This window comes from Amblyraja radiata, chromosome 1 (genome assembly GCF_010909765.2).
Source record: "Amblyraja radiata isolate CabotCenter1 chromosome 1, sAmbRad1.1.pri, whole genome shotgun sequence".
NCBI lineage: Eukaryota > Metazoa > Chordata > Chondrichthyes > Rajiformes > Rajidae > Amblyraja > Amblyraja radiata.
Genome location: NC_045956.1, coordinates 108,568,810 through 108,595,485, shown reverse-complemented (window position 1 = coordinate 108,595,485; position 26,676 = coordinate 108,568,810). Strand labels below are relative to the sequence as shown.

General features: G+C 41.0%; 1 protein-coding gene across 1 annotated transcript in view; it reads left to right on the top strand.

Moving 5' to 3' along the window:
• Positions 1-26,676, top strand: part of LOC116977744 — a 56,441-nt gene that overhangs the window by 8,699 nt on the left and 21,066 nt on the right. Inside the window, exons 3-8 of the mRNA XM_033028482.1 lie at positions 509-620; positions 4,590-4,666; positions 6,586-6,694; positions 7,724-7,823; positions 8,605-8,693; positions 10,759-10,858. Of these exons, the coding sequence (XP_032884373.1) occupies positions 509-620; positions 4,590-4,666; positions 6,586-6,694; positions 7,724-7,823; positions 8,605-8,693; positions 10,759-10,858 (587 nt within the window). The remainder of the gene's footprint in view (positions 1-508; positions 621-4,589; positions 4,667-6,585; positions 6,695-7,723; positions 7,824-8,604; positions 8,694-10,758; positions 10,859-26,676) is intronic.

Genomic DNA, 26,676 nt, shown 5'->3' with positions numbered 1-26,676 from the left:
GCTTTGTCTTTTACCCAGAATAGGGGACTCAAGAAGCAGAGAACATAGGATTAAGGTGAAAGGGGGAAAGAATGAATAGCAACCCAAGGGACAACTATTTCACACGGAAGGTGAAGGGCATATGGAACAAGCAGCCAGAGGAAGTAGTTGCGGTAGTTACTAAAACAACATTCAAGAGGCATTCAGACAGGTGCATGAATAAGAGAGGTTTAGAGGGATATGGGTCAAATCCTGGCAGGTGAGGCCAGTGTTGATGGGGTATCTTGGTGATCATGGGCAATTTGGGCCAAAGGGGCTGTTTCCATGCTGTATGACTCTAGTACTCCAAGTTAATAGTTCTTATGATATCTATTTATTCAGCACACATGGTGAGCAAGCTGCCAGATCTTTGCAATATAACCCTTTCCAGATTCCTTCTGGAAATGCAATGGAAGACCACCCTTGTAAAACTTCTTCCAACCATGTTTTATATAAAATGCATATATTCCGATTTTTTTCCTTCTTCCAGATGGGAAGCTAACTGCTACCTCAAGCCCCAAGCAACGGCTGATTGACAAAATATTGGCCAGACGTAAAGTTGAGCAGTTTGTCAAGGAAGAAGAGCATCATGCACAAAATAGGTCAGAATCCTTCAGTAATTGCTTTGAATATCATACTTAACTCATTACTAGCACTTGTATCTATAAGTATTTTGAAAAACATAAGTCCCTTTTGTTTAGAACAATGAATACAAATATTAGTTCAGTGTAAGTATATTTACTGGTGTAAAAGCTTTTCCAAATGGACTGATTTTTTAATCAGTTAATTCTAGCCCTTTATATTAAAGTACTGCTCCTCTTCCATCTTCAGCTGTACTGAAGATGGAAAAAAAGAAAAGGTGATCAAGTGAGCACAATGGAATTGCAGAATTAATACAATGAGGAGAATCTAATAATGTGAGCAAGACATTCAAAGTTAATATGCTCAGAATATTATATTTTTGGATTTAACGTGGAACAGCTTATTAGAGAGAATGAAGTAGTTTTGTTTTCAATAGTGCGATTGGATGGTGTGATGTTCAAAGGGTCCCAGTTGTTCTTGTACACAAATCACTGAAAGTCAATTTGTGAGTGCAATAAGCGAAGTAGGAAGTAGGAAGACTATGTTTGTTAATCTTTATTATGGCAGGATTTGAGTACACGAGGAAGGATGTCTTGCTGTAAATATTTAGGCCATTTGTAAGACTACTTCTGGAAAATTGTGCATGGTTTCTCTCTCCTTACCTAAAAAAGGGATGTACTTGCAATGCAGGGAATGTTGTGAAGATTCACTGGACCAATTCCAGGATCAGAAAGTTTGCCACTTTATAAGGTATTGAATAGATTAACCTTGTATTCTCAAACGTTTCCTGGAATGGTAGGTAATCGTATTGAAAGTTGCAAAATTCCAATAGGATATAACAGGCTGCATGCAGGGGGAATGTTTGTCTTGGCTAAGAAGTCTAGAGTAGAGATCACTGATTTAGAATATACTGTAGGTGAAGCCATTTAAAATTAAGATGAGGATATGTTTCTTCACTCAGAGGGTGGTGAATCTTTTGGAATTATCTACTGCCAGAGTGCTGTGGAGGCTCAATAAAGAGATAATTAGATTACTTGATATTATTGGATACAAGAGCTATGGAGATAGGACAGGAAAATGGTGTGAAGGCTAAAAAAGATTAGCCATGGTCCGGATGAACGGCAAAGCAGGCTGGATGGCCTATTCCTGCGTCTGCCTCTTATGTCTTTATTTTTTATTGAAGGTGAACAATGTTGGAGTAGATTTAAGTGCTAATCCATTTGTGGAATTGTAATCTCAGGCTCCCACTTTGGACAATCATCAGCTGACCAACGACCCGAATGAGTTTTACTGCAGGTTTGAAAATCAGAAACGTAACCCTGGTACCCCCTCCCCCCCTCCCCAACCAACACAGCCAGACCCCAGTCTACAAAGAATGGACCCTGCATCCTCTCCTTCCCATTCACCGCTTCACACCTACTTAAGGCAAGACTCCAGTATGAAAAGACTGGACCATTTCCCACCCCAACCAACACTTCATTGAGGGGGGATCTTATAGAAACTTACAAAATTCTTAAGGGGTTGGACAGGCTAGATGCAGGAAGATTGTTCCAGATGTTGGGGAAGTCCAGAACAAGGGGTCACAGTTTAAGGATAAGGGGGAAATCTTTTAGGGCCGAGATGAGAAAAACATTTTTCACACAGAGAGTGGTGAATCTCTGGAATTCTCTGCCACAGAAGGTAGTTGAGGCCAGTTCATTGGCTATATTTAAGAGGGAGTTAGACGTGGCCCTTTTGGCTAAAGGGATCAGGGTGTATGGGGAGAAGGCAGGTACAGGATACTGAGTTGGATGATCAGCCATGATCATATTGAATGGCGGTGCAGGCTCGAAGGGCCGAATGGCCTACTCCTGCACCTATTTTCTATGTTTCTATGTCTATGTTTCTATGTCTTTTCCTCTCCTGGGCACTCAAGTTGCCGAACCAAGCCACGATGCAACCAGTCAGCATGCTCTCTACTGTGCACCTGTAGAAGTTAGAGAGAGTCCTCCTTGACATACCTACTCTCCGTAATCTTCTCAGGAAGTAGAGGAAGCTGATGTGCTTTCTTTATAATAGCACCAGTGTTCTCGGACCAGGAGAGATCTTCAGAGATGCGCACGCCCAGGAATTTGAAGCTCTTGACCCTTTCCACCATCGACCCGTTGATATAAACGGGACTGTGGGTCCCTATCCTACCCCTTCCAAAGTCCACAATCAGTTCCTTGGTTTTGCTGGTGTTGAGGGCCAGGTTATTGTGCTGGCACCATTTGGTCTGTCGGTCGATCTCACTTCTATACTCTGACCCGTACCCATCAGTGATACGTCCCTCAACAGTGGTGTCATCAGCGAACTTGATGATGGAGTTCGCACTATGACCGGCTACGCAGTCATGAGTATAGAGTGAGTACAGCAGGGGGCTGAGCACGCAACCTTGAGGTGCTCCCGTGCTGATTGTTATCGAGACTGACACTTTTCCACCAATTCGAACAGTCTGTGGTCTGTGAATGAGGAAGTCGAGGATCCAATAACAGAGGGATGCGCCGAGACCCAGCTCTGAGAGATTGATAACCAGCTTGGAGGGGATGATTGTATTAAATGCCGAGCTGTAAGCAATGAATATCAGCCTGACATATGAGTTTTTGTTCTCCAAGTGGTCCAGAGCGGAGTGGAGAGCCAGCGAGATCGTATCCACCGTTGATCTGTTGTGGCGGTAAGCGAACTGCAGTGGGTCCAGGTTTTTCTCGAGGTAGGAATTGATTTGCACCATATTCAACCTCTCAAAGCACTTCATCACCACCGACGTTACTGCCACCGGTCGATAGTCGTTGAGGCACGTCACCTTGCTCTTCTTGGGCACTGGTATTATTGATGCCCTTTTGAAGCAGGTGAGAACCTCGGACCTCAGAAGTGAGAGGTTGAAAATGTCCGTAAAAACTCCAGCCAGTTGGTCCGCACAGGTTTTTAGAACACGACCCGGTATACCATCAGGTCCGGGAGCTTTTCGGGGGTTCACCCCTCTGAAGGATTTTCTGACGCAGGCCTCTGTGACTGAAATACCATCACAGCGAATGGGGGCTCGAGAAGGCACATCAGTGTTCTCCCTATCAAAGCGTGCGTAAAACGCATTGAGCTCGTCAGGGAGTGATGCTACGCTGACATTCGAGCTACCTCCTGCTTTCGCCTTGTAGGAGTTGATTGCATTCAGGCCCCGCCACAGTTGCCGAACATCTGTCTCATTCTCCAGCTTGGAGCAGAAGTCCCTTTTGGCCTTTTTGATGGCCTTACCAAGGTCGTATCTGGACTTCTTGTAGACCACTGTATCATCAGACATGAATGCTCGGTGTGTCTGGTCTTCAGGAGAGTGCGGATCTCAAAGTTCATCCAAGGCTTCTGATTGGGAAACACTCGGAAGGTTTTTGTCGGGATGCAGTCCTCTACACATTTCTTTATGAAGTCTGTAATGACTGTGGTGTATTCGTTCGTAGAAATAGGTGCAAATAGAGTGAAAGTGAATGGATGTGGAAAAGAATCAGGAAGGGGAAATAATCCTGGAAGATGTTCCTTAATGAAGTTTGGATTAATTGTTGGGAGTTGGTGAAGAAAGACATTACCAGAGTTGGTTTCAGATAGCAGGGCTGTGCTGTTTGTAGAATTCAACGCATGATAGAATTACTCAGTTGCTGAAGAACTGGGTATTGGACTTAAAGGGTCTTCTTTAAATCATACAGAAGCACTATGAAAGCCTACTTCTGAATAGTGGGATGCTGTGGATGTGGGCTGCTCCAGTGTGAATACAAATCCCAGAACAAAGTGCATGTCAGTAGTCCTTTGTGATTTATACAGTAGGTGCGTGGAATGTCCCAGGGAAAATATAGTGGACTTTGAAAGTCACTCTGTTAATCCCCAATTTTCTTTCACAATGTGTTTATGGAAATTGAATTGCACAAAGCATGGTGTTACATGAATTAATTTCTAGTCGACTGATTTTTCACTGATTTTCTTTCAAGGAAATTAGAGGAAGTTAAAGAAAGTTTGAAGAAGGAACTGTTTAAACATCAGCTACAAAAGAGCCATTTGGAAGGAGGTAAAAAAGTATTGACTTTTAAAAATAAAATCACCCATTTTGAAATGTCTCGAAGTCCAAGCTGGTCAGGTACCAATCCTGGAATTCAACATTTATTTGTACATTACTTACTCAGCACCCAGTCATGGATAGAGGTGGGGCAGTAGTTAAATTATTAGATGAATAATACAGGAACATGATTCAATCCCACCAGAGCAGATGTAGAATTCAGTTAATTACATAATCTAGATTAAAAAATAATAGAGAACTCTTCTGGTTCACCTGAAGAGGAGAATAATTTTAGTTCAGCCATGATCATATTGAATGGCAGTGCAGGCTCGAAGGGCCGAATGGCCTACTCCTGCACCTATTTTCTATGTTTCTATGTTTAGAGATACAGCGCGACAGCAGGCCCTTCAGCTCACCGGGTCGGCACCGACCAGCGATCCCCGCACATTAAAACTATCCTACACCCACTAGGGACAATTTTTACATTTACCAAGCCAGTTAACCTACAAACCTGTACGTCTTTGCAGTGAGGGAGGAAACCAAAGATCTCGGAGGAAACCCACACAGGTCACGGGGGGAACGTACAAACTCCGTACAGACAGCAGGATCGAACCCAAGTCTCCGGCACTGCATTCGCTGTAAGGCAGCAACTCTACTGCTACACCACCGTCAGATCCAAATGTGACTGCCCTTTATTCTAACAGGAACATCCATGCCTTTTGCTGAACTCCCTGTATTCACTCTGCAGGACCACATCCGTTTTCCACCAATGCCGTTTGTGCCAATATGTACAATGGTAGCACAGATAGCACCTTAAGAGAAGAGTTCAGTTAATTTTACATTAACATGATAGATGACATGAAACCAAAACTGGACAGTTCTGGTACTAAAAGGAAAGTTAGGTCCTGGCTTTTGCTTCCTGCTCTTTTTCACTGAAATCCATCATAAGCTTGAGGAACAGTACCCCATCTTCTATCTAGGCATGTTGTAGTCCTTGTGCTTCAATATTGAATACAACCATTTCAGATAACCAGCATTTCCTGCGTGTGACATGACCCGCATGCTCTGTTGTAAAGTCATCCACAGTTATTCTCTCTCCACAAATGCTACCTGATTTAGATTATACACTTTAGACTTTAGCGATACAGCGCGAAACAAACCCTTTGGTCCATGCATATCAGCAATTACCGCATACACTAGCACTATCCTACACACTAGGGACAATTTATCATTTTACCAAAGCCAATTAACCTACAAAACTGTAAGCGTGGGAATGTAGGAGGAAACCAGAGCACCTGGAGAAAACCCACATGGTCACAGGAAGAATGGACAATCTCCGTACAGACAGCACCCATAGTCAAGATCGAATCCGGATCTCTAGTGCTTTGAGACAGCAACTCTACCACTGTGCCATTGTGCTGCCCCTGCACCACTGATATGCTTTGAATTTCCAGCATTTTCTTGTGATTCCCATTTCCAGCATGCTCTGTTCTGTATCACACATTTCCAGCAACACCTTTTTAACTCTCTGCTGCCCTTATTCATCTCTAAAAAGACCCGCTGTGATGACAAGCCTTCACAAACAATTATTTCTTATATGGCACTAACAGCATTTGTGTCAACTGGACAACCTTGGTCTCCAGAGTATCACAGATATTTCATTTGTTCACTTCACCCTGCTTCCTCTCTGCTACTTAAGGCACTTATTTTCACATTTCTCCAGATTTGATGAAGAGTCATTGATCTGAAACATTAACTGTTATTTTTCTTTCCACAGATGTTGCTTGATTTGCTGAAAGTCTGCAGCATTTTCCATTTTGTTGCAATCGTAATAATGTGCTGGGTGAACTTCATAATCATTTTTGTGCTCTGCTTAGTTAATATTGTTTTATTTAATTAAAAAAAATTCTTCCACTTCATTGCTTTGACAGAGTTTATTATTCCCTCGTACATCCATGACCATCCAGATGCCCTGCAGGCAAGAATTGTTGCGATTAGGAACAATCTCCCAGCCATGGAAGACCGAATACAAAAACTAAGGTTTATTTTTATGTACCAATGCCATACATTTTCTTCGTGAATAAGTATTTTGTTTTTCATGTTTTCACATCTGTAAGCCTTTGGGTGAGTGGGCTTATCTAGAGCTTTTATTATATGTTTCTATCTATATGAGAAATTTGTAAGAACAGTTTCAGATAATTTGCTACGATGATTTACCTGTCATTTCAGTATCTTTTCCTTATTTAGTCATTAAAACTTGAAGAACAAAATACTTTTAAAAAAATAACTTAGAGATAAACAATATTTCAGGTGTGTTTTTACTCTGTCCAGTTCTACACCAATATATTTGTAACAAAATAAAGAGAGCAGTTAGGTCACATACTACAATTACAAGGGGTACACATGTTTAGTTTGCATTATATCTACCCTTTGAGTTGGGTCTGAGCCCAGAGGACAATATTCCACAAAATCTTTAAAAACGTTTGTTAAAACCCAACCAAATGTTACAATTAAAATAATATCAACACAATCAGTGTCGTAGTTGATGCAATAATTTGGTATAAGGTGCTGCATGAAATTCAAAAACATGTAACATTACATACTCCAAATTGTTGTACTCTCGTAGGACTGGTCTGCTTCTCACACAGCATTAAACCTTAACTGTAACATCTGACATCATTCTCTACAGGCTGTTAATTCTGTTTACGGAAAAAAGGGAAATTTTAAATTTGGTGACTGGATGTCTTTTCTTAATTTTGGATGTTGTAAAGGCCTATGTTTTAGTCAGCTGAAGCCCATGGAAGGTCGTGGTTAGGAAAACAACTGAAAACGTATTGGAGCAATTTAGACCAGAGTTGATAAAAGTATACATTACAATGCTAGTGGGCATTAAGACAAAGCCAGGCCTACTGTTGGTGATTTCAATGAAGTGGAAGTCTTTGTGCTGAATTGTAAAAGTAAACCTTAATCTTAACTTCATGCTTTTTAGCATACTTTTAACTTGAAAGAAAATACAATAAAAATATTCTAACTTATCTTTCATAACATGTTTTCAATTCTGTGTTGCAGATTGAGAGTTTCTAAAGACCATGAGAAAAAAGTGATTTCACACAATGAAGACTCTGTGCGTGAAAGAGCAGAACCGTACCAGATCAGAAACATCAACATGGTTAGTTCTGAGAGTTATTTTAGTTCAGTCTGAGAGGAGCAATCATTCTTCTTTAGTATCCCTATTACACACAATTATCAAATTGAACACACCCAGATCAAAGGCAATATGTAGGGGCAGATATAGTTGTTTAACTTTACACTATATTTCAATCCTAAATCAGAAATTAGAACTTCAGAAATTAGAAGCAGGGAGAGGCCACTCAGCCCCAAAGCCTGCCCCACCTTTCAACATGAACATAGACGATCTGCTCCAGGACTCATCTTCTCTTCTGTGCCAGTTCACCATACATGTCAATTCCCTCATCTTTTAAAAAATATATCTATTTCCCCTTCAAATACTCACATGCTCTACATTCCACAAAACTGTGGGATATAGAATACATAGAACTCCAGAGACTCACCACTCTCTGCAAGAAGACACTTTAAATAACAAGTTCTGTTTTCCTAAATCAATTCTGAAATGTAAAATTTGAAAGTGTCAGTATTACACGGTGTCCTAGCGTACTTTTGAAATCATGTTGCTCATCTCCTAATTCCTTTCAATTCCATTCCTATTTTCATTGGATTGAATCTTCCACACTGTGAAATAAGTGCCGACCATAATGTAATTTTCGTCCACTTGCACTAAAGTGCGATTCCCAGAGTAGAGCATTTTGCGCAATTGTCTGGAGTTAAAGTAATATAAGCTGAGATAATCATGAGCCAACATTTAGTTGCCCCATGACTGACAATTTTGTAAAATGAGTGTCAGTTATTATAATTGTAATTGTTTTTGTTAGGTTCAATCAATACTCAATGACATGGTGGAAAAGTTGATGGACGATTACATCCAAAAAGTTCCAGGTGGAATGGATTCCTTCTCTGCAGAGTATCCTTTTGTTTACTTAAACTAAGCAGTTCATATTACGGTGAGTTCCAATGTACCAAGGCACTTTCTTTCAGTCCATGTGAAACCACGATCAGATTTCAGATGTCTATCACTCATGGATAACTATATATTTTATAACATTGTGTTTCGTCTTCACAAATTTAATGCCTTTCACTTTATGTTTAGTTTTTCCATGATACATTTCTATGATATTGTTGTTATATTTGCATACGTACTTTTAATATGTCAGCACCAGAAATTCTGCCGTTTGTAAAAGGCTCCCAGCATAATGTGAGAATCTCCAGTATCACGTAGTGGTTATAAAAGATTTAATGAATTCACATTAGCCAGCAATTTGTGAAGGAAAAGTGTGGACATATAGAATGTATTTTACTGACTGAAACTGTCCATTTTGGTGCTAAAAGCTGAAATATGGCTAGGCAGATAGATCATCACTTCATTGCCAACCTCTTTAGCTAGTATAGTGTGAATATTTCAGGATTTACTTTGATAATCTATGACATTAGGTCTGGGATGATGTGGCTGTGATGCCAACTCTGACAAACCCTGAGAAAGCACCGACGTCATGTTTCTGATTGCCTATCTGCGAGATATCACTGTTCTCAGACCTCACATGCAGACCCTGTCGTGCTTTAATATCTTTCCCACCTTTTGAAGTGACTCACTGTAAGCTGTTATTTCTTTGACTACCCAGAAAGAAAATGGGTCAATATTACAGTAGGCATATTGGACAAAAGCAGGTAGTACCATCATTAAGAAAATAAAGTATATAACTAAGTGAATCTACAAGCATAAGAGACAACAGATGCTGGAATTGTGAGCAAAACACAAAGTGGGTTAGGCAGCATCTAGGGTGGGAATTTATATGCAATGTTTCGGATCTGGTCCCTTCTTCATTGTGAATCTATATAGAGTAAGATCTGAAGAAAAGAAAGAGGTAGAATGGTACAAACGTTTGAGGAAGGATTTCCAGATGTTGGAATTCAGGCAGTGGAATACACAGACACCTAAAGCCCCTGTCCCACTTTCCCGAATTACTCACGAATTCTCCCGAGTTTTCCCCTTGATTCAAACTCGGGGAATGTCCTTAGCGAGTCCATAGGAGGCCGTAGGAGTCTGTAGATATTTCGTAGCGGCTCGTAATGCCAGCCGTAGGTACTCAGGGCATCAGGTAAGTCGGGACTTTTTTCAGCATGTTGAAAAATGTCCATGAGTTAAAAAACTAGCCCCGAGTACCTACGGTTGGCATCTCCGAATTTGAATCAAGGGGAAAACTCGGGATAATTCGTGAGTAACTCAGGAAAGTGGGACAGGGGCTTAATACTTAACATTTTAAATAGAGGATTCAGGTGAAATCAGAACAAGGTGAGAAGATGTAGGATGCATGGTTAAAGTGATAACAAAGGTAAAAGTAGTGGACTGGTCTAGGCTGAGAATATAGGTCAACTTCTCCACCTCCTTACGGCTTTTGTTTGTTCCTCCAATCATGCTCTATCCCAAGGGAAAGCTCTATACGAATGCACCTATGTCTGGAAACAATATGAAATCCAGAAACATTATCTTGGGATTTCTCATAGCTTCGTTGTTGCAACAACTATGCAAAGCGCCAAACCCTATAGTTTTCAAGAGAAGATATTAACCAACAGCCCACCTGTAGATGACTGATGAACCCTTAGAATGAACGAAAGGGCTGTCCTGTATGCTTCTTCACACAAGTTCAGGTGTGCCCAATAGAAAAGGGTGTCAACTGGTGTGTGACGTTTCAACATGGCAGCATTTGATCAAATTAATGCTGCATACTCATCGATACATGATCTGCTTGCTTAGAATCATCACAGGAAATGTCATCAGTGTGCATGAGGCACACATTTCAGGCCCACATAGCACCTGTGATCTCTAAACAATGGACGCAACTGAGCCTAATTTCACGCTCAAGAAATCTATTCTCAAAGAGTCTGAATTGGTACAATGGATGCAAGGTTACAATGCGCAATGTTCAGCCAAGTAAAAACTGCCGATTTTTCCTTCACCGCATCTATTGCAGTAATTTGGCCCAGAAAAACATGCAAGAAGCTAAGAGGCTAATGAAGGAAGTAAAGACGAATAGAGTCACCAGTCTTGTTATGGAGCAGATTGTTTTGGAGGTAAGTTTAAAATAGAAGCATCAAGGTTTCAAAATTCTGCAGTAGAGTGCCTCCAGAAAATGAGATGCTTCTTCAATTTTACATTGGAGATTTAGATTGGTTGTTTTAGCTGGGAATCTCTTCTCCCAGTTAGGGATTGCTTGATATCTATGTGTTTATCTCACTAGCTATAGTCACACCCACAATCTCTACGGATCCCAAGTGAGTCAGAGAAGCAAAAGAAAGATGATGGTAGAACTTGAAAATATGCCTCCATCTCAAAAAGTGAAAAAAAGGAAGAATATTGCTTGCATATAGTTTTTTTTAAGGTATAGATATAACCATGTGACCTAGTAAGGAATAGCTTAGAAACATAGAAACATAGAAAATAGGTGCAGAAGTAGGCCATTCGGCCTTTCGAGCCTGCACCGCCATTTGATATGATCATGGCTGATCATCCAACTCAGTATCCCATCCCTGCCTTCTCTCCATACCCCCTGATCCCTTTAGCCACAAGGGTCACATCTAACTCCCTCTTAAATATAGCCAATGAACTGGCCTCAACTACCTTCTGTGGTAGAGAATTCCACAGATTCACCACTCTCTGTGTAAAAAATGATTTCCTCATCTCGGTCCTAAAAGTCTTCCCTCATCCTTAAACTGTGACCCCTAGTTCTAGACTTCCCCAACATCGGGAATAATCGGGAATAATCTTCCTGCATTTACCATCATGTAATCTGGTGGATTACATGATGGTAAAGTTTAGCACGGATCTGATTCAATTTTCTTTCCATACACCTTTATCTGTACTGTAAGATATAAGAATAGAACATCAAGGCATTTTGATTTGGATATTTAGATTCAGATTAGTTTATCATCATATATACTGGGGAGCAATGACATTACTTATTTGCATGAAGCTAATAGAGTACACAGTATACATGATAATGATAGTTACAACAATAATTACGACAAATGCAAAACAGCAGAATGTGCAAAGATTGTTTTGTAATCCGAAGGAATTAAAAAAAAACGAAAGTGTAATAACAGAAAAACCAAACGTGGTAGAGTTAAGAGTAAAATTAGAGGCACAAGAGACAGTAGATGCTGGAATTTTGAGTAAAAAACAAACTGCTGGAGGAACTCAGTGGGTCAGACTGTGGAGGGAAATAGGGAGATGCATTTCGAATTGGGATTCTACTTCAGACTAATGGAGTAGAGGAGGAGATGGCTGCTAGAGAGATGTGAGAAGAAGGGGTTGGGGCAGGAACTCTCAAGTAGGTGGATTCAGGTGAGGAGAGATCGATTGACAGATTGCCAAGGAAGAGATGGGTGGCGACAGTACTAAGGCAGGAGATGAAATGGAGAAGCCAAAATAGTGCAGATGGTTGATTCTCCTAAGTAAGAGAGATGGAAAGTGAAATGTAGAACCAGCGGGAGGCATGGTGGAAGGGAATGTAAGGCGGTGGGAAAGTACATGGCAGCACCATCAGGAAATTCAAAAATGTGAATCAAAATTCTTAAGAAAACTGTTGGAAATAATGAACAGATGAGGCAGCATCTGGGGAAAATTTCAGCAACTGTAATATGTAGCTTTTGTCCTCATATATGTAGCCAATGTTCAGCTGTGAAATGTGAAATTCCGTTGCATTGCATTGCTTTAGAGTAGTATTCTGTGCAGAAGGATATCATATAAGGTCAGTTTGCACTTCATCACACATGAGTATTTTTTAATTCTATACATTTGTGTGAACTGAATGCCACTCTCTTGATCGGCTCAGAATTTTTGAAACAAATTCCACTCGAACTTGTGTAGGTTGAAACCAGACGTTTTCATTCTTGGATTTGTAACGAGGTATTTGTTTTGAATAATTGTTAGAAGGGTCTCGACCCGAAACGTCACCCATTGCTTCTCTCCAGAGAGGCAGCAATTTGTGTCTATCTTCGATTGTTATATTTACCCTGAAATAGAGAAACCATGCCTAGTTACGTGTTCAGAAAGGGTTATGTAGAAAAGTTGTTTAGGTTTTGGGAGACTGAGAGATCAGAGTTACTTTCCATGCTTTTTAATCTAAGAAACTAGCTGGAATAATGTCACTAACTTGGTGGTTATGACATTAGACAGATAAACCAAAGTTACAAGGTTCAAATCATAATAGGGCAAGCTATGAAATTTAATTCATTAAAGCTGCCAACTGAGGTTTTAGTTTGGGATTGTTATATACTGCCAACAAGTTCACCCATGTCTTTATTAGAAGAAATATGTCAGACATCTCTGGCCATATATAATATAGAAATAATACTGAACCTCTATTGTTCAGTTGTAATCCTTTAGGATTAATTCAGTTGTAATTAAGAACATTATTATTGCTATATTCAAGGTTTCAAGGTCAGTTTATTGTCACATGTACCAATTTAGGAACCATGAAATTTGAGTTAGCATACAGCCATACTAAGTGAAAAGCAACAAGCCACACAACCACATAAAAGTTAACATAAACATCTACCACAGCGGATTCCACATTCCTCACTGTGATGGAAGGTAATAAAGTTCAATCTTCTACTTCTTTGTTCTCCTGAGGTCGGGACAGTCAAACCATCCGCAGTCGGGGCGATCAAAGCCCCCGCAGGCGACATTCGAAGCCCCCGTCGAAGTGATCGAAACTCCTGCGCCGGGATGGTGGAAACTCTCACCGCAGCATGGAGCTCTCGAGTCGGCCTCTTCTTACCAGAGACCGCGGGCTTCACGATGCTAAAGTCCACAGGCCACAGGGAGTTAAAGTCCACAGAGAGCTTCGATCCCCGGCAAAGGGATCGCAAGCTCCGTGATGTTAAAGTCCCGCAGACTCCTGTGGCTTGGAGTGCCGGGTCGGAGATATGATACAGAAAAAAATCGCATATCCGTCGAGGTAAGAGATTGAAAAAAAGGCCCACCAAGTCAGTGCCGACCAACGATCACCAGTACACTAGTTCTATGTTATTCCAGTTTCATAACCTACACACAAGGAGCAATTTACAGAAGCCAATTAACCTACAAACCCGCATGTCTGTAGAATGTGGGAGGAAACCAGAGCATCCGGAGAAAATCCATGTGGTCAATTTGAGAACGTCCAAACTCCATACAGGCAGCACCCGTAGTCAGGATCGAACCCGTGTCTCTGGCGCGGTTACGCTGCAACTCTATCACTGTGCCACTGTGCCGCCTCATTGAAGAAAATAAAATGGTGAGATGGTGGCATGTAGGGAGTTGCATGCAATACTGATACTGAAATGTGAATCAGTTTGCTTGCGTTCAGATGAAATTATCCATTCGCGAACTATGATTGCACAAAAACAACTCTGATTTCAGCTGTAGATTTTATATACAAACAGAAGAGCACAAACTCCTCAATGTAGCATCAGCACAATGCTTTATTTGTTACGTTGTCGGCCAAGCATTTATCATTTCATGCTATTAAAGAACTGTTGATGACCATGGTAGTGAATAGAATAATCACAGGAAGATTCTACATTAGTCTTGGAAATTCACTTTTGCATGTGGTTTCTGCAGACTTTCAATAAAGCTGAGAACTTTATTTTCAATTTTCACTCAAATTATAGAATTATTTTAAAGTTAAATTTCAGTATTATGTTTATTGATATAATGAATATGTTGCAAAATAATCACCAACTTTTGTACTAAATTGTGCTTCAAAGTGAAATAGGAAAAAAATAATTTGTACGATGATGGAGATCCTGTGTGACTTGCGTTCTCGGTTAGTTTTGATTTGCAATCTAAGATAAATACATTCTACAAAAACATTCATTCCTTTGCTTCAAGTTGTACCAAACATAAATGTATAACTATTATCGAAATAGTTAAAATCTATGTAATATTGTTTTAAGTGGCAATGTAGGATACTTTAAAGTAGGATACAAAGTAGGAGTTTTTTTACAACCACAGGGGACAGTGGTAATGTTGTTTTCCGAATTCTCCATATATTGGTGCGTTTATGTGTTTGGGCTGGGGGTGGGGAAGATGTCAGGGGGCGAAGAAGTGAAATTTAATATTTAAAACCCTTTCAGGAAGATTGATATCTCACTCATAGTCAAGGTGTTCTTTTCCTTCTGCATAATGAAGTGGTTCATTTTCAAACTTTTGCAATTACAGGATTTAAATTTAATTTAAAAGTGAAGTTCATTTTAAAATGGTACACTTCTATTATGTTCAAATAAAAGAATCAGTTTGAAAAGCTATTAAACTTAGTTTGCACCAATGTACAGCTGGGTCATTTAATTAGGAAGTAAGCTTGTTTTATGTTTGAATTTCCCCCCTCAATTAACAAGAAAACCTAGTATCTTAATTACTACTTTTAATGTGCCTAAATGTAATTTAGCACCTTGTCTATTTAGCGTGATTTCTTAGGTTTATCCTGAAGAACAATTATGCAGGGAAGTCATTTTGTACAAGCCTAACTCAATTCCAGACTTTATGGCACCATGACATCACTATAAAATCTAGGGCATAAGCCCTCTCATTTAATAGTGCCTTATGAAAAATAGTTTTCTATCTTTGTTTAAATTAGCTGGCCCATCTAATGCAGTTTATTCCATTTTTTACATCATGCCTCCAGCATAAATAGATGGAGTCTGGAACATCTGCAAACTAGCATTCATAGATACTGCTCATAGACTGTCCTTTGTGCCTCACAACGGAAGACCAGAGGGGAAGAAGAAAACTATAAAGCAGCTTTATAAGGATCACTTTTGCTACATGCTACTTTTGGTTCCTGACACGTCAAGTTTTTGGACCAAAGAGTGTTCAAAAACTGTGCAATTCATCAGAATAACTTTCAAACAACTTTTTCAGTTGTGGCTACTTGCCAGAATTAACATGGACTCGTGCCCAGAGTTTGACCTGAAACATTGCCTCTTTGAACGTGTTTGGAACTTTACAGAATGATATAATAAGCTGCATTGAAACTGAAGGAGCACATGCATAGTAACCAATGTGTATCTATAGATGTCAAGAAGTGACATCTATCTATATTACTAAAAGTCTGATCTTGACCGCTTTTGGCTCGCTGTGCTGTGATTTTACGAGAGAACGCCGCCACCTATGGCCGTCATTTTTGGCCACCTCGCTCAGAGCGCCCCTCCGCCTCCCTGGACCAGAGGATTTTCCCCATCGATTAAAAATCAGAGAGATATTAAAACAAAAAATTTAATTGCCATTCTCTTTGCTGCCCCTGCTGGTGGGAGGGGGGAGGGACTATAAAACCCGGAAGTGGTGTGCCCCACTCAGTCTCTGCAAGATGGAGGAAGCCAGAGGGTCACGTGTCTTTGAGCTCTGAATAACACCGAACACATGTCTACTCAACTGTGAGTGCCCTTAATGTGGTTTGAAAATGAAAATATGGTTGGTTTGCAGTAAACAGGCACTGCAGCAATTGGTTGTTTGGGGAGGTTTGGGTTGAAGTAAAAAGGCACTGCATGCAAATGGTTGTTTGGAGGGTTTGGGTTGAAGTAAAAAGGCACTGCATGCAAATGGTTGTTTGGGGGGTTGGGTTGAAGTAAAAAGGCACGGCATGCAAATGGTTGTTTGGGGGGTTTGGGTTGAAGTAAAAAGGCACTGCATGCAAATGATTGGTTGGGGGGTTTGGATTGAAGTGAAAAGGCACCATGCAAATGATTGTTTTTTTGGGGGGGTGGTTTGGGTTGAAGTGAAAAGGCACTGCATGCAAATGGTTGTTTGGGGGGTTTGGGTTGAAGTGAAAAGGCACTGCATGCAAATGGTTGTTTGGGGGGTTTGGGTTGAAGTGAAAAGGCACTGCATGCAAATGTTTGTTTAGGGGGTTTGGGTTGAAGTAAAAAGGCACTGCATGCAAATACGGCTGTGATTTTTGGCCATCTTACTCACTTCCCCTCTGCTCATCAGGTGCAGAGGATTCTTCCCATCAATGAAAAACAAAAGTGTTATTAGTGTTTAAAAAATGTTGGGAATCTCTCTCCTGTCAATCACGCCATGAAGGCCACACCTTTTCCGGTGGGAGGGGGAGGGATTATAAAACCCGGAAGTGTGGGTGTGGCTCAGTCTCTGCATGATAGGGGAGGGAGAGGTCATGACTCTGTCTGAGCTGTGAATCAACTGAACACACTAAATGGCTACTGAACTGTGAGTGTGGTGTTTTGTGTGGTTTTTAGGTGGTTTTTATGGTGGTTTCACCCTGCTTGAAATAGTATGAAACTGCATTTGAATGTGTTGGCCTTGCACGAAATGGTATGAAAATGCATTTGAATGTGGTGTCGTTGCACCCTGCATGAAATGGTATGAAACTGCATTTGAATTTGGTGGCCTTGCACCCTGCTTGAAGTGGTATGAAACTGCACTTGAATTTGGTGGGCTTGCACCCTGCTTGAAATGGTAGGAAAATGGATTTGAATTTGGTGGCCTTGCACTCTGCTTGAAATGGAATTTCAAGGAATAGCTATGAGTCAACTGCCAGCCCACCAGCCGTGAGTGAGCTGCCAGGACATCAGGCTTGAGGGACTGAGCTGCCACCCCAAGAATCCATTTGGCCCACAATGTCCATACTAGCCCTCCGGAGACCAGTAGTCCCTGCAGCCAACAACACCTATACCAGCGCTCCAGAAGGCCCCCCCCCCAGTGGCCACCAATATTGGAATTAGTGGAGAGGTGGAATATTGCGTAGGAGGACCAGCACTCCTGTGTGAACATGGGACCCAACGGGTCCCACTTAGTCTAGTATATTACTAAAAGTAAGATCTTGACCACTTCCTGTTTTTATGTTTCATGATTTTAGAAAGAACACTGCCACTTACGGCTGTGATTTTTAACCAGCTTACTCAGAGTCCCCCTCCGCTGCGCAGGACAAGAGGATTTTTCCCATCGATGAAATATAAACGAGTTATTAATGTTTTTAAAATGTTGACATTCTCTCTGCTGCCCCTGCTGGTGGGAGGGGGGGAGGGACTATAAAACCCGGAAGTGTTGTGCCTCAGTCAGTCTCTGCAAGATGGGGGAAGTGAGAGGGTCACGCCTCTCAGTCTGAGCTGTGAATAACACTGAACACATGTCTACTAAACCGTGAGTGAGGTTTTGCTGAACTTGAGTGCCCTTAATGTGGTTTGAAAATGAAAATGTGGTTGGTTTGAAGTAAAACCACTGCAAATGGTTGGTGGGGGTTTGGGTTGAAGTAAAAGCACTGCAAATGGTTGGTGGGGTTTTGGGTTGAAGAAAAAGCACTACAAATGGTTGGGTGGGGTTTTGGGTTGAAGTAAAACAATGCAAATGGTTGGGTGGGGGTTTTGGGTTGAAGTAAAATCACTGCAAATGTTTGGTTGGGGGTTTTGGGTTAAAGTAAAAGCTGTGCAAATGGTTGGTTGGGGGTTTTGGGTTGAAGTAAAAGCACTGCAAATGGTTGGTTGGGGGGTTTTGGTTGAAGTAAAAACACTGCAAATGGTTGGTGATCAAAACTTGACAACTTCCTGTTTGCACTGTATATTGATTTTAGATAAAACGCTACCACTTACGGCTGTGATTTTGGCCCTCTTACTCAGTCCCCCTCCGCTCATCAGGCGCAGAGGATTCTTCCCATCAATTAAAAATAAAAGTGTTATTAGTGTTTAAAAAATGTTGAGAATCTCTCTCCTGTCAATCACGCCATGAAGGCCACACCTTTTCCGGTGGGAGGAGGGAGGGATTATAAAACCCAGAAGTGTGGCTCAGTCTCTGCATGATGGGGGAGGGAGAGGTCATGACTGTCTGAGCTGTGAATCAACTGAACACACTGAATGTCTACTGAACTGTGAGTGCGGTGTTTTGTGTGATTTTATGGTGGTTTTATGGTGGTTTCACCCTGCTTGAAATGGTATGAAACTGCATTTGAATGTGGTGGACTTGCACCCTGCATGAAATGGTATGAAACTGCATTTGAATGTGGTGGCCTTGCACCCTGCATGAAATGGAATGAAACTGCATTTGAATTTGGTGGCCTTGCACCCTGCTTGAAATGGTATGAAACTTCACTTGAATTTGGTGGCCTTACACCCTGCTTAAAGTGGTATGAAACTGCACTTGAATTTGGTGGCCTTACACCCTGCTTAAAGTGGTATGAAACTGCACTTGAATTTGGTGGCCTTGCACCCTGCTTGAAGTGGTATGAAACTGCACTTGAATTCGGTGGCCTTGCACCCTGCTTGAAGTGGTCGGAAACTGCACTTGAATTTGGTGGCCTTGCACCCTGCTTGAAGTGGTAGGAAACTGCACTTGAATTTGGTGGCCTTGCACCCTGCTTGAAGTGGTAGGAAACTGCACCTGAATTTGGTGACCTTGCACCCTGCTTGAAGTGGTAGGAAACTGCACCTGAATTTGGTGACCTTGCACCCTGCTTGAAGTGGTATGAAACTGCATTTGAATTTGGTGGCCTTGCACCCGGCTTGAAATGGAATTTCAAGGAATAGCCGTGAGTCAACTGCCAGCCCACCAGCCATGAGTGAGCTGCCAGCACATCAGGCTTGAGGGACTGAGCTGCCATCCCAAGAATCCATTTGGCCCACAATGTCCATACTAGCCCTCTGGAGACTAGTCCCTTCAGCCCACAACACCCATACCAGCGCTCCAGAACGCCCCTCACTGGCCACCAATATTGGAATTGGTGGAGAGGTGGAATATTGCGTTGGGGGACCAGCCCTCCCGTGTGAACATGGGACCCAATGGGTCCCACTTAGTCTAGTAACATAGTTGCTCTTTAATACTTTGATGTGTGAAGGCCAAAAAATATGTTATTGTCCTTTATTGTTCATCCTGCTGAATGCGGGTAGAAATTAGACATTTATAGGAATTTCCCTTGGGCCAACACTACTGTAAATGTGGAATAAGCAAAAAAAAGAACATTTCGTGGTAAAGCCATAGTTCACAATAGAAGTTAATTTGGCTATGATTATTAAAGGCAATTTAGCTTTAGCTGGAAAATTACATTATATTTTGGGGCACACTTTATAGGTATTATTAACTAATTATTTAACATAACTCTCTATCAGTAATTTCTATGCTCGAGCAAAGTTTATAATAGATCTGACATGGTGCCAATGGAGGTTATTTAAATTTAGACAGGAATCAAAAGATTATATAATTTTCGTTGTGAGTATATTTTGTGCTAAATATTTCTGTCAAATTTCAGCCCAAAATTAAATTAGTCAACTATTTTTCTTTAATTTGAATATATGTATGTGTACTTAGCAAATGTATCTGTAGTGTGTTTTCAGCACTTAGCTCAAGCTTGGAACAGATAAATATTAGCAAGACCGCATGTATTGCATATTTCAGATACATGAGAAGAATTGCGAGATATTTGATGCGTGACCACCTGAAATATATTTGAATTCTTCTCTGTATGTGGGTGACATTCACAGGGCCACATTTATTGGCTATCCTTAATTATCCTGCATAGACAGCATTTATATAATGGTGTTAAATGAAGACAATCCCAGGACTGTCTCGCTGACAATGGGAATAATCATGCTGGTTCAAGTCAGGCAGAAGAAGCTTATAAAACCAGGGGTAGCGATGTGTATGATGCAAATTGCCTTGCTTGCATTGGCATTGTTACATCCAGGTGAAGGAAAGAAAGCCCTGCATTTACATTATGATTGTTTTATGCTCGTTCAAAAATGCTGTAGGGACCAGAGGTACTTACCGAACTATAGGTTACTCTTGTATTGTAGGAAATTTAACAGCGTGTAGGAAATTATGACGGTGTGTAGCAATTGCCTCAAATATGTTTGCAATAACGAGTGGATAATTTGTTTTAGTGACGTTGGTTGAGGGATGAGATTGTCCTGGGAATAATCTCCTTGCTCTTTTCTGAATAGTGATAAGTGACCTCTCACTTCTTTGTGAGTGGGGAGGCATGGCCAAGGTTTAACGACTCATCCGAAAGGTGACACTTCTGGCTGTGCAGCAGCCATCCAATACTTCACTTTAGACAATAGACAATAGGTGCAGGAGTAGGCCATTCGGCACTTCGAGCCAGCACCGCCATTCAATGTGATCATGGCTGATCATTCCTAATCAGTACCCCGTTCCTGCCTTCTCCCCATATCCCCTGACTCCTCAATCGTTAAGAGCTCTATCTAGCTCTTACCAACCAAGAACTTTGTGCTTGAATCTTGGATGCAGGCACTACAATTTCTTAGTCAGAACCGAAAGATATTTCCGACAGAACTACATCTGACATTATGGTGATGATTTTGATTTTGTTTGTATTAAAATGTAAGGCCTTCAAACATGAGTACATGAAGTTATATTCATGATAACACACCAACATTTCCCAACAGTTTACTCTTGACAACATTTCCTCTATGGATTTCATGCTGACATTTTTGCTAGCTCATTGAAATCTTATCAGCTTCATTTCTTTTGTCTCTGTGGTCCCTCCTCTATTTAAAATATTTATCCTATTCTTGGATAAGGTCGGGAACATTTTCCCCAGCACAGCTGAAACTGTTGATGTTGACCTCTCCTTTCATTGCCTTGATATGGTTTGGAATGCTTTTCTTGTTGTTTTCTCCATCCATGAGGCTTTAGATTGTTCCCATTTTTCTACGAGCTTAGGTTCTCTAAATGCCTGTGTCAGTGTCTTCAGTTACATTCCTTTCTTGGGCCGTTCTGATACTTTTAGTTGATATGAAAGATATAAGCAGTGAGGTAATGCACAAGGATGGTTGGTTGACATTTGTATGATTTTTGAAAGGAAAATATAATGCAGAATGCTGAGTTTGCGTAGCACTTTTGTTATGTTCATGTAAACACTATGAGCTGGTCACGAGACATGGTCAAAAGGGGAAAACTAAGTTTCCATCTTCGTCTTCATCCTGTTCCATATATCCGGTGATATACTTGTTCATCTATATCTAACGATATGGCCTAAGGTCTCAGTTTCGTAAGATGGCATACCAAGCAGCAGGTCCACCATTACGACCTGCTCTACTGGACACAGAGAATTTTGTCCAGCACAAGCAAGGTGATGATATCACCAGTGGTCTGCTCTTCTGCATTGGGTATGACAGGACAGCATGGTATTTGTTACATGGGCAATACAGTCACGACAACCAAGTGTCATGGTTAGCACCAACACCCCTTTTGTCATGGTGACTTAAATGCAGATAGCACATGGCCTACCCCAGAATGAAAACACTAACACAGCTGCTGGGCTTGGACCCATGTCGGGCAGTGTGCATAGTCACACATTGGCTACACACTGAGGGAATAGAAATTCTTTCTGCAGGCAGTCCATCTTTTATTTGAATTGCAATGTGACAAGAGTGTAGTCAAGAGCCCTAGGCAATCACAGAGAAAGCTATATTCTGTCGAAATTGCTTGCTTCTGCTGCTACTCTTGGGCAAGACTGAAATGCATTCAGCTTTTGCAAAACTATACTGAGAGAGTGATTTTGTAATAACACCAGAGAGAAATTTAATAACAGAAATGGAGTGTGCTTCACTGCACTTCTGTGCTCCCCAAAGGATAATCCAGGTAAATGATTGGACTGAATCCAACATATGCTCAAAAGTACAAACACCCAATTGTGCTCAGATCAAAGAGCGGAAGTAATGGAAATATTTGGGGAAAGGAAGTGAAATGTTTCCACTGGAGAAATGCAGCAGATGCTCATCATTCTGATACCTAAGGGACTATTTCATCATCAGCAACTGTAATTTCTATTTCCTGCTCAAACATTGTTAAATGTCTACTAAATCCTGTAAAGAATTGTGAAAAAAATGTGCAGGTAGAATGGACAGAAATAGATATAAAGAGGTGAAAGTCCAGTCTAAGGGAAGAGCTTTAATAATATGTGAAAGAGAGGGGATGTTGAAGGTAACGGAGGTTGAATTTCAGAAAAGGGCTGAAATTACAGCCATCAATGTCAGATGAGTGGAGACTATTTTGGGGAATAGTTACATTGGGAAAAACTCCCAAGAGTGTTCTTAAAACTTTATACTTCCAAGACAAAAAATTGCAGACCAAAACCATTAACAGTGGTGCAAACTATGTTTTTTTGCAAATCTTGGGTGTTGGTTTTGTAGAGATTCCAGAATATCAAGATTCTTACAAAATGTTGATTAATTACTCTGAGATCAATCTCAGAGATTGCTTGCTTTCCTGCAATTGGCAGACCTTACATCTACCTCATCGAGAGAGATTGACACTGGAAGTTCAGGAATGTTCATGGTTCCACCTATGTTGCACATTGATGTCCTCCCTGTTTCTCTGTTGTGGTGGTTCCACACACTCACACCCCCAAGAAGAGGCATTGAAAATCTGAGTCATTTTGTTTCTCGCATTTAGAGTTTAAAAAATTTCCTTTTTATCCTCACTCTGCCTATTTCGATTCATCTCTTTCTACTTTTCTACTTGCATCGCCAGACAAATCTTCTGTAGGTAACAAAACTTGCATTACTCAATGGTTCAATGGTATGATATTGTCACGTGCATGAAAATACAGTGAAATTCTTTGTTTTGCATACAAACGAGTAAAATCATACTATGTAGCAATGTCACAAAATTTTGAGATTTAAAAAATCAAGTCTGCAATTTATCCCATCAGATAAAGCATAAAAAGAAGTTTAATTTGACACCTAATTCACTTTCATATCTTCAGTATTAAAAATGTTATGGCCATTTTCATACTCGGAAGTTAGCATCTTGTTCCCTATTGATTTTCCATTGACTTAACACAAAAGCTGTGATCAAGAACAGTCTAAAGCCCATAACTTTATTAAAAATTAAGAGAACTGAAATAAATTTTCAGTTATTATAGATTGAAGCATTCTGAAACAAATATTAAACAATCTTACTTGGATGACCTGAAATTAAAGCATATAATTAGTTAGTTACCCAATTGTAGCTAATTCCAAAATTCAATTACTAGATCTAAACATCTATCCATTTCTTAAGGAAAGATTAACATTTTTAAATAGCCTAAGCGTCCAAAGAACATTCACACAATAATTCACAATAAAACATGATTTTAAAATCTCATTGACATTAATTTATACGCCAAATGGAAGGGATTTAGTGTTCAATTGCTGTAAATTAATGGCCATTTAAATCAGCTTGCGAGTGGGATTTTGTAGAAAGCGCTGGTTTGGAACGCTGGCATTGTGGTGAATTTGAAGCCCATATGGCATGAAAGATACTGCGGGATTGAATGGGCCCCCGAGTCAGCTACTCACAACATAACATTTTGTATAAAGGGATCTTAAGAAGCCCTTTTTAATGTAAAAAAACCCAACCTACCTTGCCTTGTCCCCTACATGAGATCCGTCCCGTTGTCGGCATTCGCGGCTTTAGAGGATGATTTTTAATCTACTATAACAATTAAATAACCCAATTTAGTTTAAAAATACCTGCAGCGAACGAATTTTGCAGTGATTTTTCGTCAGCAACTAAGTAGGGTGAACAACATCGATTTCAACAGCCTAGAGAAAATCGCATTTTAAACCCGCCCCCCTCTCAAAGGCGCCAAAGTCGCGCACACGGGCAGCGGCAGAACTGCAGCGCCGCTGAAGGTAAGCTTTGCAACATACCTATACTATGCTTAAGTACATCATTGCAAGTGCAATGATTGTAGTGTAAGAATAGATTTTTCTGTAGGAAGTACATAAAGAGCCACCACGTTCCAGGCGCCATTTTGTACCTCTCAAGTTTTAAGTTATTATAACTATCTTGGCCTGAAATGCCCGTTATTTTAATGGTAGCACTGGGTCAGTGTTGCAGAGGTTGGCCTGGCGATGGCCTGGCGAAGTTGTTGATGTACTCCATCGCTGCTCCACCGCTCTGTGTTGCTACAGGCCAGGTCTGATCTGCGTGATCATCTGACCTCTGTGGGGCTCCAGTGGCGCCTGATCCACATAATCCCCTGGCTGCTGTAGGGCATCCACAGAACATGCCGACCTTTGCCTCCCGCAGCCATTGCTCCATTTCCATGCACCGGGGAGCTCCCTAAGCTGACTTCAGAATGCCTAGAGCGTTTCCAAGGGTATCGGAGGTGAGACCACAATAACTGGCACTGATCTACTATCGCTCAGCTGATCCTGCTTATGATATTCTCACCTCTAGAACCAGCATAATGATGGACATTCTCTTTTGTTCTCTCCATTCTGCCCTCTTCTCCATAGCTTCAAACCTGTCTGATTCTTAACTTTGTAGAAACAAGGAACTGCAGATGCTTGCTAATAAAAAAGGATGCAAATGCAGGAGTAAGTAAGCAAGTCTGGCAGCATCTCTGGAGAACATTGACTGAAGATGGGCCCCGACCTGAAACAACATCTATCCTTGTTCTCCAGAAATGCTACCTGACCTGCTGAGTTACTCCAGCACTTTGTGCCTTTGATTCTTAATTTTACTCAGATAGCATGAAAAGTTGCCATTAGGAAACATTCACTCTATTTTTTTTCTCCACTGATGGCTTTCTAACCTGTGAATATTTCCACCATTCTCTGTTACTAGCTCAACACAGACTGTTTATTTTCAAGGACTTCCCAGGCTAATTTTGCATGCCAGTACGGACAATTGTTACCGCACAACAGTGCTTAACAAGGGAGCAGTCTAATATCTAGTTGGAGACACAAGAGACTGCAGATGCTGAAACCCGGAGGAAAAAAAACTGACTGAAGGAGGAATTCAGCAGATCAAACAGCATCTATGGAGGCAAAGGGGTGTTTGCATTTCGGGTCAGACCCTTGCGTCAAGACAGAACCAATCACTCTTTTACAGCTCTCTTCTTATCGAGTCCACACACAAGATTAGAAGTTGTTCAGCCAGAGCTGAACACACTTCTCGGCATCTGCACAATGGTGTCTGTCTTGCGCTTCTTGTGCTTCTTGTGCGTGGTGGTGGAAAGATTGGTTGAAACAGGGCCGCGACGTGAACGCTCTTTCCTTGGCCCCCTTTTACAGCTGAAGCTAAATACAAAATAGTAATGGTACAATCATTTAAATGTACCTGTATCTGAAAATAAGAATTAGGTTCCTGATTTACATTTGTTATGATAATTGAAGGTAGTGGGATGAGGGGGATTTTGGTGCATAGACAACCACTGGGCCTTCTAACCACAGGTGCACACAGTGTGGACTGATAATGCAGAAGCTACATTCCGTATTCATCCCTATGCAGCCTGTTTTCCCAAATCAGCAATAGAATTGAAAGACTTTGGTTTTACGTCTCTCCCTTTATTCTGTCAACAGCTCCTCTACTGGGATAGGGAAGAATTTCTATATAACTAAAAGTCTTTGTCTTGTTTGTGTCTGTGAGTGTGTGTGCCAATCCGGTCAATTCCTATCTTCTTCCAAATGCTAGGCCACAGCCTTCCCATTTTCACACATCCTACTCACATTTTCCCCCTGGTGGGATAAACATCTTCCCGTCGCATTTCCACCTATATTTCCGAAGTTATTAATCATTGAAATTAAAAAAACAACCAAAACCACCTTCTCACAGGCAGCTTCCAGCCTTCTCACAGTTGTGACGTCACAATGCCTCTCACAGTACACCAATCAGAATGGGTTTTCAAGCTGGCTGCCGACTGCCACAATGACATCACAATGGGACGTTGCCAATAGTAACACTGGGCTCTCAAATTGGCTGCCAACTGCCACAATGACATCACAATGGGACGTTGCCAATGGTAACGAGGTTGCTGCCCCTCTACCAATATCTGAAGGGGCTGCTCCTCAAGTTCTGGTTGCATTTTGGTCCCACACCGTACTCGGCTTCACTTAAGATTTCATGCTATATTTCAAGTTATTCATGATTAAAGTTTTTCAAAAAGCAAATT